Source organism: Chlorocebus sabaeus, chromosome 19 (genome assembly GCF_047675955.1).
Source record: "Chlorocebus sabaeus isolate Y175 chromosome 19, mChlSab1.0.hap1, whole genome shotgun sequence".
NCBI classification, from domain to species: domain Eukaryota; kingdom Metazoa; phylum Chordata; class Mammalia; order Primates; family Cercopithecidae; genus Chlorocebus; species Chlorocebus sabaeus.
In genome coordinates, this window is record NC_132922.1 from 18,349,133 (window position 1) to 18,361,539 (window position 12,407).

Consider the following 12,407-nt stretch of genomic DNA (forward strand, 5'->3'; position numbering starts at 1 on the left):
CAGACACTAGGTGCTTAATGAAAGTCAGTAAGGAAATCAACGCTCAGAAGCATCAAGCAGCTCATCCCAGGAGGTGGTCCAGGAGTCTGAAGCCTTATAGTCCTTCTCCATCATTCCCTGACAGATGCTGAGTGCCAATGAATATGCGCATTAGAGAGTCCCTGGCAAAGTGCACTGTCATTCTCAAGGACCCCAAACTTGATCATTCCTCTGTTTGAAACAAGGCATGGTCCTTTGGCCTCTGACAGGAGGCCAGTGAAGAATGAGTTATGCCACAGAAGCCAATAATTAAGTTTGCCTGAAATTGATATTTGGCTTAAAGATAACAGATGCTTCTATGATTCTCTCTGGGCCACTGGAAGATAGAAAAGAATGCTGAGACCACAACTGTCTAACTGTGTAAAACCAGAGTTCAAATCCTGGCTATGCAACACCTGGCAACTCAACCTCTCTAAGCTTTGGTTTTCCCATCTGTAATTAGGGGACAGTCATGCCCCCTTCTCAAGGCTGTAGTGAAGGTAAAGTGGAGTTAAACCAACAACAGCTGACACTTACTCAATGCTTACTATGAGCTGGACAATTTTACATGGATTACTTCCATTTCTACTCACAGCAACGTGATGAGGTGGATACAATTATCATCCCCATACAAATGTTGCAGGATGTGTAAACTGAGGTCAAAGAGTACAAGTAACTTGCCAAGGGATTCAACCTTCGGCCCCAGGCACCCAAGCCTGTGCTGCAACTACTATGCCAAGCACATCAATTTGCACACAAGAGGCACACCAGTGCTGATACCTCTGCCTCTTCCTAAAAATATTAATCTGACTCAAGACTAATTTTCAAATTCCAAAAAGATGGCAACAAAATCGATCTCTAAGTAGATCTCTGATATAATGTGCTCTCCAGCTAGCCCAGGGGGAAGGGAAAAGCTCCAGCTCTAACCATTCCAGGTAGGGCAGGCAGCTGCTCCTAGAGGAAATGGCAAGCTGGCGGCACCCCCGGCAGTCAGAAAAGACACAGAAGCCCCAGCAGCAGGTTCCTCGGATGTAACAGCACGGACTGGGACGCATGCCCTCTCATATCACAGAAAGAAAAGCCAAGGGCTCACTCACTCTTCACAGGGCTGATTGGATGTAGTCCCAGTTGCTACGAAGTTCAGCTGGCATTCAGTGACATACCACCCGTATCTACATAAAGCGAGGCCCATAGACATCAACAAATTTAAGAGAAAGTCTCGATGACCAAAGGGATAATGACTGCTAACCAGAAGGCCTTTGTTTGCAGGGTCTACGCCTATCAATAAGGGTTTCCAATACAACATGATAACTTGCTTTTTTTCTTTTTATTCCTTTGTGGCCAGCTCTGTCCCATTATTGCAAATGAAGTCAAAGCGCTAAATGCCAACCTCAGCACACTGGAGGGTGAGTCTTAGAACTGTCTTTTCCAGATGGTTGTCTTCCCACCTTCAGAAGCTGGTGCTGTCTGGGTTTGCTTTTCAAGGCTGTATAGCTCGAGCTCTCCATCCTGCTTCACATTCTGCAAATTAGAGCCCCAGGAAGGTGCATGGGAGGGCGTGCCTTGCGTATAGAGCATGCACACTTTGGCTAATAACTAACTTCACTGCTGCAAGAGGGGCGGCTCCAGGGAGATGAGATGTAGGTTCAGGAATTAAACCCTCACAAGCACTAACCCAAGCAGTGGCATTACATCCCTTCTCTTCAGAGAGATTAACACTAATCTTGACCAGGTTATTCTGGGGTTCTCAGCCTGCAGTGGCTGCCCTGAGCATCAAGTCCACGCACCTTAGCATGGACTACAAGATTCACCACACCCCATCTCCTACTTTCCTCTCTCCGCGTCATCTTTCTCTTTACCTTTCTCTGCCCCGGCAATCAAACTGTTTCCACTGCCCTCCTCACCCCTTGCCTTTGCTTTTGCTGTTTTCTCTGCCTGGAAGAGCTTCCTCTCCCCTCCATCCTTTCATTCCTTTAACGCGGGAGTTCCCAATCCCTGGGCCATAGACAGGTTAGAAACTGGACCACACAGCAGGAGGTGAGCAGTGGGCAGGCAACTGAGGATTACTGCCTGAGCTCTGCCTCCTGTCGGATCAGCGGCAGCATTAGATTCTCATAGGAGTGCGAACCCTATCGTGAACTGCGCATGTGAGCCATCTAGGTTGCATGTGCCTTATAAGAATCCAATGCCTGATGATCTGAGGTGGAAGAGTTTCATCCCGAAACCGTCCCCCACAACCCCAGGCCATGGAAAAATCATCTCCCATTAAACTGGTCCCTGGTGCCAAAAAGGTTGGGGACTGCTGCTTTAACAGATATGTATTGAGTGCCCATTTCTAAACCTACAGAGCTTAGCCAGCACTGTGCTAAACCCTGGAGGATTTAATCCTTTCCATTCTCTACCTCTCTTTATATGTTGTGTTCTCTCCTCTTTGTATTTAAGACCCAGCTCAGACATAGCCTCTTCCAGGAAACCTTGACAGTCCCCACTCCATAAAGTTATGCCTCCTCTGTGCTCACATGATACTTTGGACATCTCTCTCTCTCTCTCTGCACTGCATCCATGCATTCACCAATGGCATGCTGAGCACCTGAAACAGACTGAGCACCGTTCTTGGTGCTGGGGATGCAGCAGTATTCCTAGGCAACACGCATACCTGCCGTCATGGGCCTAGTGGGCAGAGACAGACGGCAAGCAATATAAATAAGTAAAATCTATGCTATGGCAGTGATAAGTGGTAAGAAGAAAAATAAAGGAGTGGAGGAGCTGGAGAGGAATTTCCATTCTAGACAGAGTGACCAGGAAAACCACCACTGAGCAGATGGCTCTACTAGAAAAACCCAAAGGGAGTAGAAAGTGAGCTGCTGCTCAATCTAGATGAAGAGTCCAGATTGAGGAAACCACAGGCACAAAAGCCCTGAGGTTGAATATCTCAAGTGTGCTGGGGAGGCTGTGAGAAGGACACACGAGGAGCAGGGGGTTGGGGGAGAGCAGGCAGTGAGGCCAGAGAAGGGGAAAGGGGATGGTTTGATCTTCAGGGATGTGTAGGGACTGCAAAGCCCACCTCTTAATCTAAGATGGGATGCCTTTGAAGAGTAAGGCTGGCATGACGTAACTTACAGTTTAAGGAGATCAGTCTGGCTTCTGTGCTAAAAAAAAATAGACAGGAAGGAAGGGGGCCAAGGGCGAAAGCAAGGAGACTACTTAAGAGATGAGTGCGGTGACCCATACAGGTAATGATGGTGGCTGGCCTAGGGTGGCGTGATGAAGATGGTAAGGCATGTTGGGATTCTAGATATACCTTGAAGATCAAGACAGTGGTATTTGTCCAACAGATCAAATGTGGGTCACGAGAGGAGTGAAGGGTGACTTTGGTGGGTAAAACTCTAAGCAACTGGAAAATTGGAAGAAGGGATTTAACATTTATTGAGATGGGAAAGAACATAAGAGCAGGTTTGTAGCAGGACCATGAGGAGCTCAGTTTAGATCAGCCCTTGCTGTGTTGTATTATAATATCCTATTGATATGTCTGTCTCCTCCCCAAGACTATGAGTTCCTTGGGTGCAGGAAGTTTGACTCACCGCTGTGCCCCCAGCGTCAGGCGCAGCACCCAGCCCATTAGGTTAAGAAACATTGGATTGTGGCCAGGTGAAGTGGCTCACTCCTGTAATCCCAGCACTTTGGGAGGCCAAGGTGGGAGGATTGCTTGAGGTCAGGAGTTCAAGACCTGCCTAGGCAACATAGTGAGACCTTGTTTCTGTAATTTTTTTTTTTTTTAATCAGCCAGGCATGGTGGCGTGTGCCTGTAGTCCCAGCTACAGGGAGGCTGAGGTAGGAGGATTACTTGAGCCCAGGAGGTTGAGGCTGCAGTGAGCCAAGATCATGCCACTGCACTCCAGTCTAGGTGACAAAGTGAGATCCTGTCTCAAAAAATGTATATATTAGACTGATAAATGGATGCAGATGGATGAAAGTAGTGAGGAAAGAAGTAGCCAAGGATTGCCATGTTCTAGCTTTCCTTGAGCAAGTTCCTTTACCTCTGAGCCTCACTCACTTCGTCTGTGAAATGATTGCTGTGCTTCAGAGTAACGACTTGAAAGCATTTTTAAAACTGTGGCAATCGCCAGGCACAGTGGTCCACACCTGTAATCCCAGCACTTTGGGAAACTGAGGCAAGTGACTCACCTGAGGCCAGGAGTTCAAGACGAGCCTGGCCAACAGGGTGAAACCCTGTCTCTACTAAAAGTACAAAAATTAGCCAGAAGTGGTGGCGCAGGCCTGTAATCCCAGCTATTTGGGTGGCTGAGTCAAGAGAATTGCTCGAACCTGAGAGATGGAGGCTGCAGTGAGCCGAGATTGTGCCACTGCATTCCAGCCTGGGTGACAGAGCAAGACTGTCTCAAAAAAAAGTGAAAACTAAAAACTAAAAACTAGGGTGGCTTAGGATAATATTGTTCCTTTATCTTAGCAAGACACTTCATCTCTTCTTGCTTTTCATCTCCATCTATGACATGCAAGAAGAGAGAAGACGTGATGCTCAGGTAACTGTTTCTAGAACAGGGAGTAGGTCTTCATATTGTAGAACACACGTCAGTGGTCAGGAAAGCAGCTCTCCAAAGCCAAGTGGGAAACCTGAGCCCTGCATCACTGCACATACAACTAGCTTCAGACAGTAAAATCTGTGCTTTAATTTTTTTTTTTTTTTTTTTGACGGAGTTTCACTCTTGTTGCCCAGGCTAGAGTGCAATGGCGCGATCTCAGCTCACCACAACCTCTGCCTCCTGGGTTCAAGTGATTCTCCTGCCTCAGCCTCCCGAGTAGCTGAGATTACAGGCATGCGCCACCACACATTGCTAATTTTGTATTTTTAGTAGAGGTGGGGTTTCTCCATGTTGGTCAGGCTGGTCTCGAACTCCCAGCCTCAGGTGATCCGCCCGCCTCAGCCTCCCAAAATGCTGGGATTACAGGTGTGAGCCACCATGCCCAGCCCAATCTGTGCTTTCTGGAACTTCACCCAGAACTTCACCCAACACTGTACTCTGGTCCTCTTGACTTCTGCTTTATTCTGAAAATTATAATACATAAAATTATTTGAATTAGTAGCACTGTGCCTAAGAATTTCCTTGGCCTCTCCAATTTAGTGGACTTTATTTTCTCTCACACAATCTGTTTTTAAAAATATTTCTAATGACAACAGTAATGCATACCTTGTAAAAAAGAAGTTCTAACTGCAATTTATAACATCAAACTGAAAAGTCTTTCATTATACCAACCCAATATATATGGCTAAATATTGGTATGAGTTTTGTGTTTGTACTAATTTCCTTTTTAAAAAATAACTTATATAGGGCTGGGCACAGTGACTCACGCCTGTAATCCTGGCACTTTGGGAGGCCAAGGTGGGTGGATCACTTGAGGTCAGGAGTTCGAAACCAGCCTGGCCAACATGGTGAAACCCTGTCTCTACTAAAAACACAAAAATTAGCTGTGTGTAGTGGCGGGTACCTGTAATCCCAGCTACTGGGAAGGCTGAGGCATGAAAACTGCTTGAACCCAGGAGGCAGAGGTTGCAGTGAGCCAAGATTACACCACTGCACTCCAGCCTGGGTGATAGAGTGAGACTCTATCTCAAAAAAATAAATAAATAAATAAAATAAAAAATAAAAAAAAAAAGCTATACATGCGTTTTGTGTTTGTATATGTGTATACCTAAAAAGGTATACAGAAGTCCTCCCTTATCTGCAGTTTTGCCTTCTGCAGTTTCAGTTACCTGTGGTCAGCCACGGTTTAAAAATATTCAATATCTCAATGTGAATTTGAGAGAGAGAGAGAGAGACCACATTCACATTCACATTCACATTCCTTTTATCACAGTGTATGTAGGTGTTGGTACTGTCCACACTTTCAGGCATCCACTGGGGTCTTGGAACATATGCCCTGCAGATAAGGGGGACCACTGCACACCCATTTTAGTGATGCGTCTCTCAGATTAATTCGCTTGGAAAAAATGTTCACTTTCTTCTTTTGATTCATCTACTTTTCTGGGTTTTCAAAAGATAACATGTATTCCTTATGAAAAGCAGGAATTGATCTCTTAAACAGAGAATTTAAAGTTATATTGTTCTAGATAGACATCATTCATATATTATACTACGCTTTTAATGAATATGGATTTTCTTTTTTCTTTGTTGATTATTTAGTTTTAACCAAGATTGACAACTACACTCTGTTGGATTACTCCCTAATCAGTTCTCCAGAAATTACTGAGAACTACCTTGACCTGAACTTGAAGGTAACTTTATCATCATCAGAATCCTCAGCCTGGCTGTCAACAGCCAATATTTAGAAAACGGTGATTATGGACTGGGTGCGGTGGCTCACAACTATAATCCCAGCACTTTGGGAGACCCAGGCAGGTGGATCACTTGAGGCCAGGAGTTTGAGACCAGCCAGGTCAACATGGTGAAACCCCATCTCTACTAAAAACACAAACAATTAGCAAGGCATAGTGACACACAGCTGCATTCCCAGCTGTTTGGGAGGCTGAGGCGGGAGAATTCCTTGAACCTGGAAGGCAGAGGTTGCAGTGAGCCGAGATCTTACCACTGCATTCCAGCCTGGGTGACAGAATGAGACTCTGTCTCAAATAAACAAAAACAAAAACAAAAAATAATGATTCTGTATGGAAGGAAATATATATACATCCTCTGAATAATTTAATTTTCTTTCAAGCAACTGCCTCATGTTTACACCTTTTCAAAAGATTCTTGAACATTTTGTTGATAAGCAAATGATTGTATTGTACAACATATGTCTGCCCTCTTCAGGAGAAGGATCATATGTCTTTGCCTCTAGGAGTAGGTTTGAGGCTAGGAGGCAGCAAGTAAAGTGGTCTGTATTTATTGGAACTTAACACATCAGTAGGTGGTACACGTTGGCACTTCCATTTCTAAGTGTCAGGTTAGTGGATTTAACTGAGGGCTGCTGACCTCTATCAGGGCCATAAGCACGTGGAATTAGTGTTCACTGATCATGGAAAAATGGTCATTGTGCTTATGTTTCATTTTGCTCCAAAGCTAATATCATTGTCTTTTAAAAAGCATATGGACTCATACTTCACTCACCAGAGTCTTTCAACTCAGTTCAATGTTGGACAAGACAGTATTTTGTAATAACGCCCTATAGCTAATGAGAGCAGTGCTAGAAATGCCACAAAAATGATTTAAACCATTTGGAGTCTTGGGTCCTTCTTTCTATGATTCCCCAGGTACTTAGCAGACACAGATTTTTGAAGGTCAAGTGTTTGACACCACTTCACAGCACCTCAGGAACGACTTTTACTCAGAGTTGTCCTTCCAGCTAAATACACCTCCTTCTTTGTCTGAGAAAAGTTCGAATAAGGGTTCTCATTGGGTTACACCCTGGGGTGAAGAGACACACCTAAATATGCCCAAGAATCCTAAGAGCTTTGAAAAAATAGTCACTGGTCAAGGAGTCAGAAAGCCTTAACAGTTTTTCAGCATTACTGAGTTTCTAGGATTCTTCTTCTTCTTTTTTTTTTTTTTTTTTTTTTTTTTTTGACAAGGTCTCCCTCTGCCACCCAGGCTGAGGTTGGAGTGCAGTGCTGCAGCCACAGTTCACTGCAGCTTCAACCTCCCTGATTCAAGGGATTCTCCTCACTCAGCCTTCCAAGTAGCTGGAACTACAGGTACACGCCACCACACCTGGCTAATTTTTGTATTTTTTATAGAGACAGGGCCTGCCATGCTGCCCAGGTTGATATGGAAAAACAATCAATCAATTCAAACTCCATTGCTCCAGTGATCCACCTGCCTCCGCCTCCCAAAGTGCTGGGATTATAGGCGTGAGCTACCGTGCCCGGCCCGAGCTTCTGGAATTCTTGTTCTATTTCAGAGGGTCCACCTTCTTCGCCTTCTTAGAATTTGAGTTTTGACCCGATACACTGGTCTTTCTCTCTGTTTTCCCACAGGGCGTATTCTACCCACTGGAAAACCTCGCCGACCCACCCTTCTCACCAGTTCCTTTTGTGCTCCCAGAACGCAGCAACTCCATGCTCTACATTGGAATCGCCGAGTATTTCTTTAAATCTGCATCCTTTGCTTATTTCACAGCTGGGGCTTTCAATGTCACTCTCTCCACCAAAGAGGTGAGGAGAGTTAACTGAGGATGTCAATGGTCACCACCATTCAGCCTTTTTATAAGTATCCTGTTATGGGACTTTTACGCCATAATTTCGATTCCTGGGTTATCACTCTCAGTAAGACAGTGGAGGAATGAAGGAATTGTGGAATGAACACGGTTATGGGTTGAGCATCCCTTATCCAAAATGCTTGGGACCAGAAGTGTTCTGGATTTCAGATTTTGTCAGATTTTGCGATATTTGCATTATATATACTTACCGGCCGAGCAGCCCTAATCTGAAAATCCAAAATCTAAAATGCTCCAATAAGCATTTCCTTTGTGTATCATGTTGGCATTTAATAGTTGGATTTTGGAGCACTTTGAATTTCAGATATTCAGATTAGGGATGTTCGACCTGTATTAGCTGGGGAGCTGTCGAGTTTCCAGTTCTGCTACATTTGTTTTTTCATGATACCTCACCACTCACCACTGTACTAGATTCATCTCAGATAATACCAAGACCCCTTTCCATCATGTATTGCCTGTGACCTTAGAGGTCATTTCAATTTATATAACTTCTATGTGCCAGAATGTCTTCATCTGGAAAAGGCAGATAATAATAGTTCCATACTCACAGAGTTGATATGGGCATTAAAAGATTTAAATATGTGTCAAGCATTCAGATCAATCCCCAACACAGAATAAGTGTGATATAACTGTTGCTCATCATCATCATCATCATTATTTCCTGTATTATGCTAACATAGTTACCCTGGTTGTAATTACAGCTGGTTTATCTACAATGATTAGTAATAGTACAGCTATTCATTGATTCTCTGTCATGCACCTCCGTTTTATAATGACAGCACTGTCTCTAGCCAGCCAACCAAAAACTTTTATTGAGCATCTCTTTTTGAATCTTCTCATTCTACATGTCTTAATTATACAAGTAGATATAAAGCTTATGTTCCGAATGGTAAGTATGGCAGCTACCTTACGATGCTGAGAATTAGACACCTCTAGCTGCAGACTTGAAAATCATTCATCTGTGAATGTAAACTCCTTAAGCATCTGGTATCTCAGTAATCCCTAAAAGTGAGGACAGTAACACAAGGCTTATTGTTAATGACTGTAGAATATGTACACATAGATTGTAATATATATATAAATAAAGAATATGTACACATAGATTGTAATATATATAAAGAATATGTACACACAGATAGAATGTAATATATATAAAGAATATGTACACATAGATTGTAATATATATAAAAATAAAAGTTTTCATGCTATATACGTACAATCCATGTGTAAATATTCTACAGTTATTAACAATAGACTGTATTGTTCCCAGAGTTAAAAGAAATATAACTTCCTGTGTGACCTTGGGCAAGTCACTTTACTTCTCTGAACTTCGGATTCCCTATGATTGGGCTATAAAATGATAGGTCCCCTTTAAACACTGAATATTTTATGGTGTAACAGCTTCACAATTCATAAAATTGTAGGGAACACTACGTTTTCCCTGAAAAGACAATCCAGGTAAAATCCTAACAGTGACATAATGGACTTTATTTTCCAGATTTCCAACCATTTTGTTCAAAACTCTCAAGGCCTTGGCAATGTGCTCTCCCGGGTAAGTGCTCAGGGTTTGAGTCTTGATAGTGTATTTGGCTCCATTGCAATTACTTCTGGAAGACTTGTGGGTTCTATGTATTCCTTTTTGGATAAGTCCCTCTGTCTATTATTGGGAGTTTTTTCTCTTAATCAACTATCCACGAATATTTACTGAACAGTACAGTTTAAAGTGCAATTAACATACAAGTTAGAGTATAATTGTAAGTTCACAAAATAAATCACCTGTGTCTTCCACAATATTCCACCACACTTGAAATAATTAGTTTAAATAAAGGATTTATTAGTGTAAATGAAGGATTCAATTCTTAAATGAAGGATTAGTGCCAACACTTGTAACTGTAGTAAAGCAACCGTTAATATTGTGCCTTCGTAGCACACTAAGTATTGAACATAATGAACCTACGGGCTAGGAATTGCCCTTGAGGGCAAAGAGATGTTCATGTAGCATCCTGGTTTTGGAGCAAGGATCTTGAGTCAGATAGACCTGGATTTGTTTTTGTTTGCTTGTTTTTTGAGACAGGGTCTCGCTCTGTCATCCAGGCTGGAGTGCAGTGGCACGATCTTGGTTCACTGCAATATCCGCCTCCCCGGTTCAAGTGATCCTCCCGCCTCAGCCTCCTGAGTAGCTGGGACTACAGGCACAAGCCATTACGCTCAGCTATTTTTTCTGTTTTTTGTAGAGGCATGATTTCTCCATGTTGCCCTGGCTGGTCTCAAACTCCAGGGCTCAAATGATCCACCCATGTCAGCCTCCCAAAGTGCTAGGATTACAGATGTGAGCCACTGTGCCCAGCCCAGACCTAGATTTGAATCCCAATTCTACCACTTATTCCCCTAGAACCTTGAGAACATCATTTAACATCTGTAAGACTCACATTCTCCACTATGAAACAGGGATGCTGATAGAATCTGCCTCACAGGGATTTTCTGAAGATTCAATGTGATAATACATAAAGCCCCTGCACAGTGGGTAGTATCAAGTATTATGTTCAGTAACTGCTAACTGTTATCATCGTTTGATTTTTGTGTGCGATTATGATTATTAAAGAGCTGTTTTTCTATGATAACTGCACGATGTAAGTTTTAGTCACCACAGGCCGTCCTAACCTTGTGATTTCCCTTCATCAACTCACGTCTCACAGTCTTTATTTCTTTATTGGAATGTGGGCAGATTGCAGAGATCTACATCTTGTCCCAGCCCTTCATGGTGAGGATAATGGCCACAGAGCCTCCCATGATCAATCTACAACCAGGCAACTTCACCCTGGACATCCCTGCCTCCATCATGATGCTCACCCAACCCAAGAACTCCACAGTTGAAACCATCGTTTCCATGGACTTCGTAAGTCTGGGGAGACAGTGGAGCAGCCTGTAGATGCCAGTCCTGCTCCTGCTGTGGACTGTTGGCCAGCAGCTTTGAAATGTTCGAAGAGGGTGGGGATGCTCCATTGATTAAGAGTGAGGATGGAGGCTGGACGCGATGGCTCATGCCTATAATCCCAGTGCCTTGGGAGGCCAAAGCAGGAAGATTGCTTGAGGCCAGGAGTTAGAGACCAGCCCGGGCAACATAGCAAGACCTCATCTCTACAAAAAAAAAATTGTTTAGCCAGGTGTGGTGGCGTCGTGCACCTGTCGTCCTAGTTACTCAGGAGGCTGAGGTGGAAGTGTGGCTCTGAACCCAGGAGTTTGAGGCTACAGTGAGCTATGATTGCACCACTGCACTCCAGTCTGGGCAACAGGGTAAGACCCTGTCTCAGTGAGGTTGGAGTTGAGGGAAGGGTATGTGTGGCAGGATGGGAGGCCAGCACTCACACTCTCATACATTGTAAAATCTCTCTCCAGTCTCTACTTCATGCACACTCTTTCCACCACCTACCTCAGTTACATGGAGAGCTGGAATTCTTTTTTTTTTTTAATCTAAATAAGTCAATCAAGGTAGAATTCATTTTTACTTGAGCAAATGAAGGCCAAATGCAATCTGATAGAAGGATATAATAAACCTAACAAAAATGTCATACGCACATAGGCACGCACACACACACACACACGTACATAGAGAAGAGAGATTAGGAGAAAAAAAATAAATCAAAGGAGATCATCAAACAAAAAGTCTTTGCAGGTAGCTTCTGTAACTTACAAGACAGGATTTTCAGAGGTATTTATTCCCAATGTCTTTTAGATTTCCAATGTCTTTAGACTAAGAGGGAAAGTTGGGCTTATAATGTTTCAACTGTTGGAAATTATATTGGTGGCCAAAATTGACACTCTCTCATCTTAATAATAAATGCTTTTATTGTCTATAGGTTGCTAGTACCAGTGTTGGCCTGGTTATTTTGGGACAAAGACTGGTCTGCTCCTTGTCTCTGAACAGGTAAGATCAATCAATTTGACTGTTGGGACACCTTAGTAATAAATGAGTCAACTGACTAGAGACAAAATGACCATTAAAAAAACAGGTGACCTGTAATCCCAGCTGCTCAGGTGGCTGAGGCAGGAGAATCACTTGAAGCTGGGAGGCAGAGGTTGCAGTGAGGCAAGATCACGCCACTGCACTCCAGCCTGGGTGACAGTGAGACTCCGTCTCAAAAAAAAGAAAAGAAGAAAAA

General features: G+C 43.4%; 1 protein-coding gene across 2 annotated transcripts in view; it reads left to right on the forward strand.

Moving 5' to 3' along the window:
- BPIFC (BPI fold containing family C) overlaps positions 1-12,407 on the forward strand; it is a 56,285-nt gene that overhangs the window by 26,915 nt on the left and 16,963 nt on the right. For both annotated transcript variants that reach the window (XM_073006775.1, XM_038007539.2), the window contains 6 exons: positions 1,364-1,424; positions 6,219-6,310; positions 8,009-8,185; positions 9,746-9,799; positions 10,973-11,143; positions 12,105-12,172. In XM_073006775.1, coding sequence (XP_072862876.1) covers positions 1,364-1,424; positions 6,219-6,310; positions 8,009-8,185; positions 9,746-9,799; positions 10,973-11,143; positions 12,105-12,172 — 623 coding nt within the window. The remainder of the gene's footprint in view (positions 1-1,363; positions 1,425-6,218; positions 6,311-8,008; positions 8,186-9,745; positions 9,800-10,972; positions 11,144-12,104; positions 12,173-12,407) is intronic.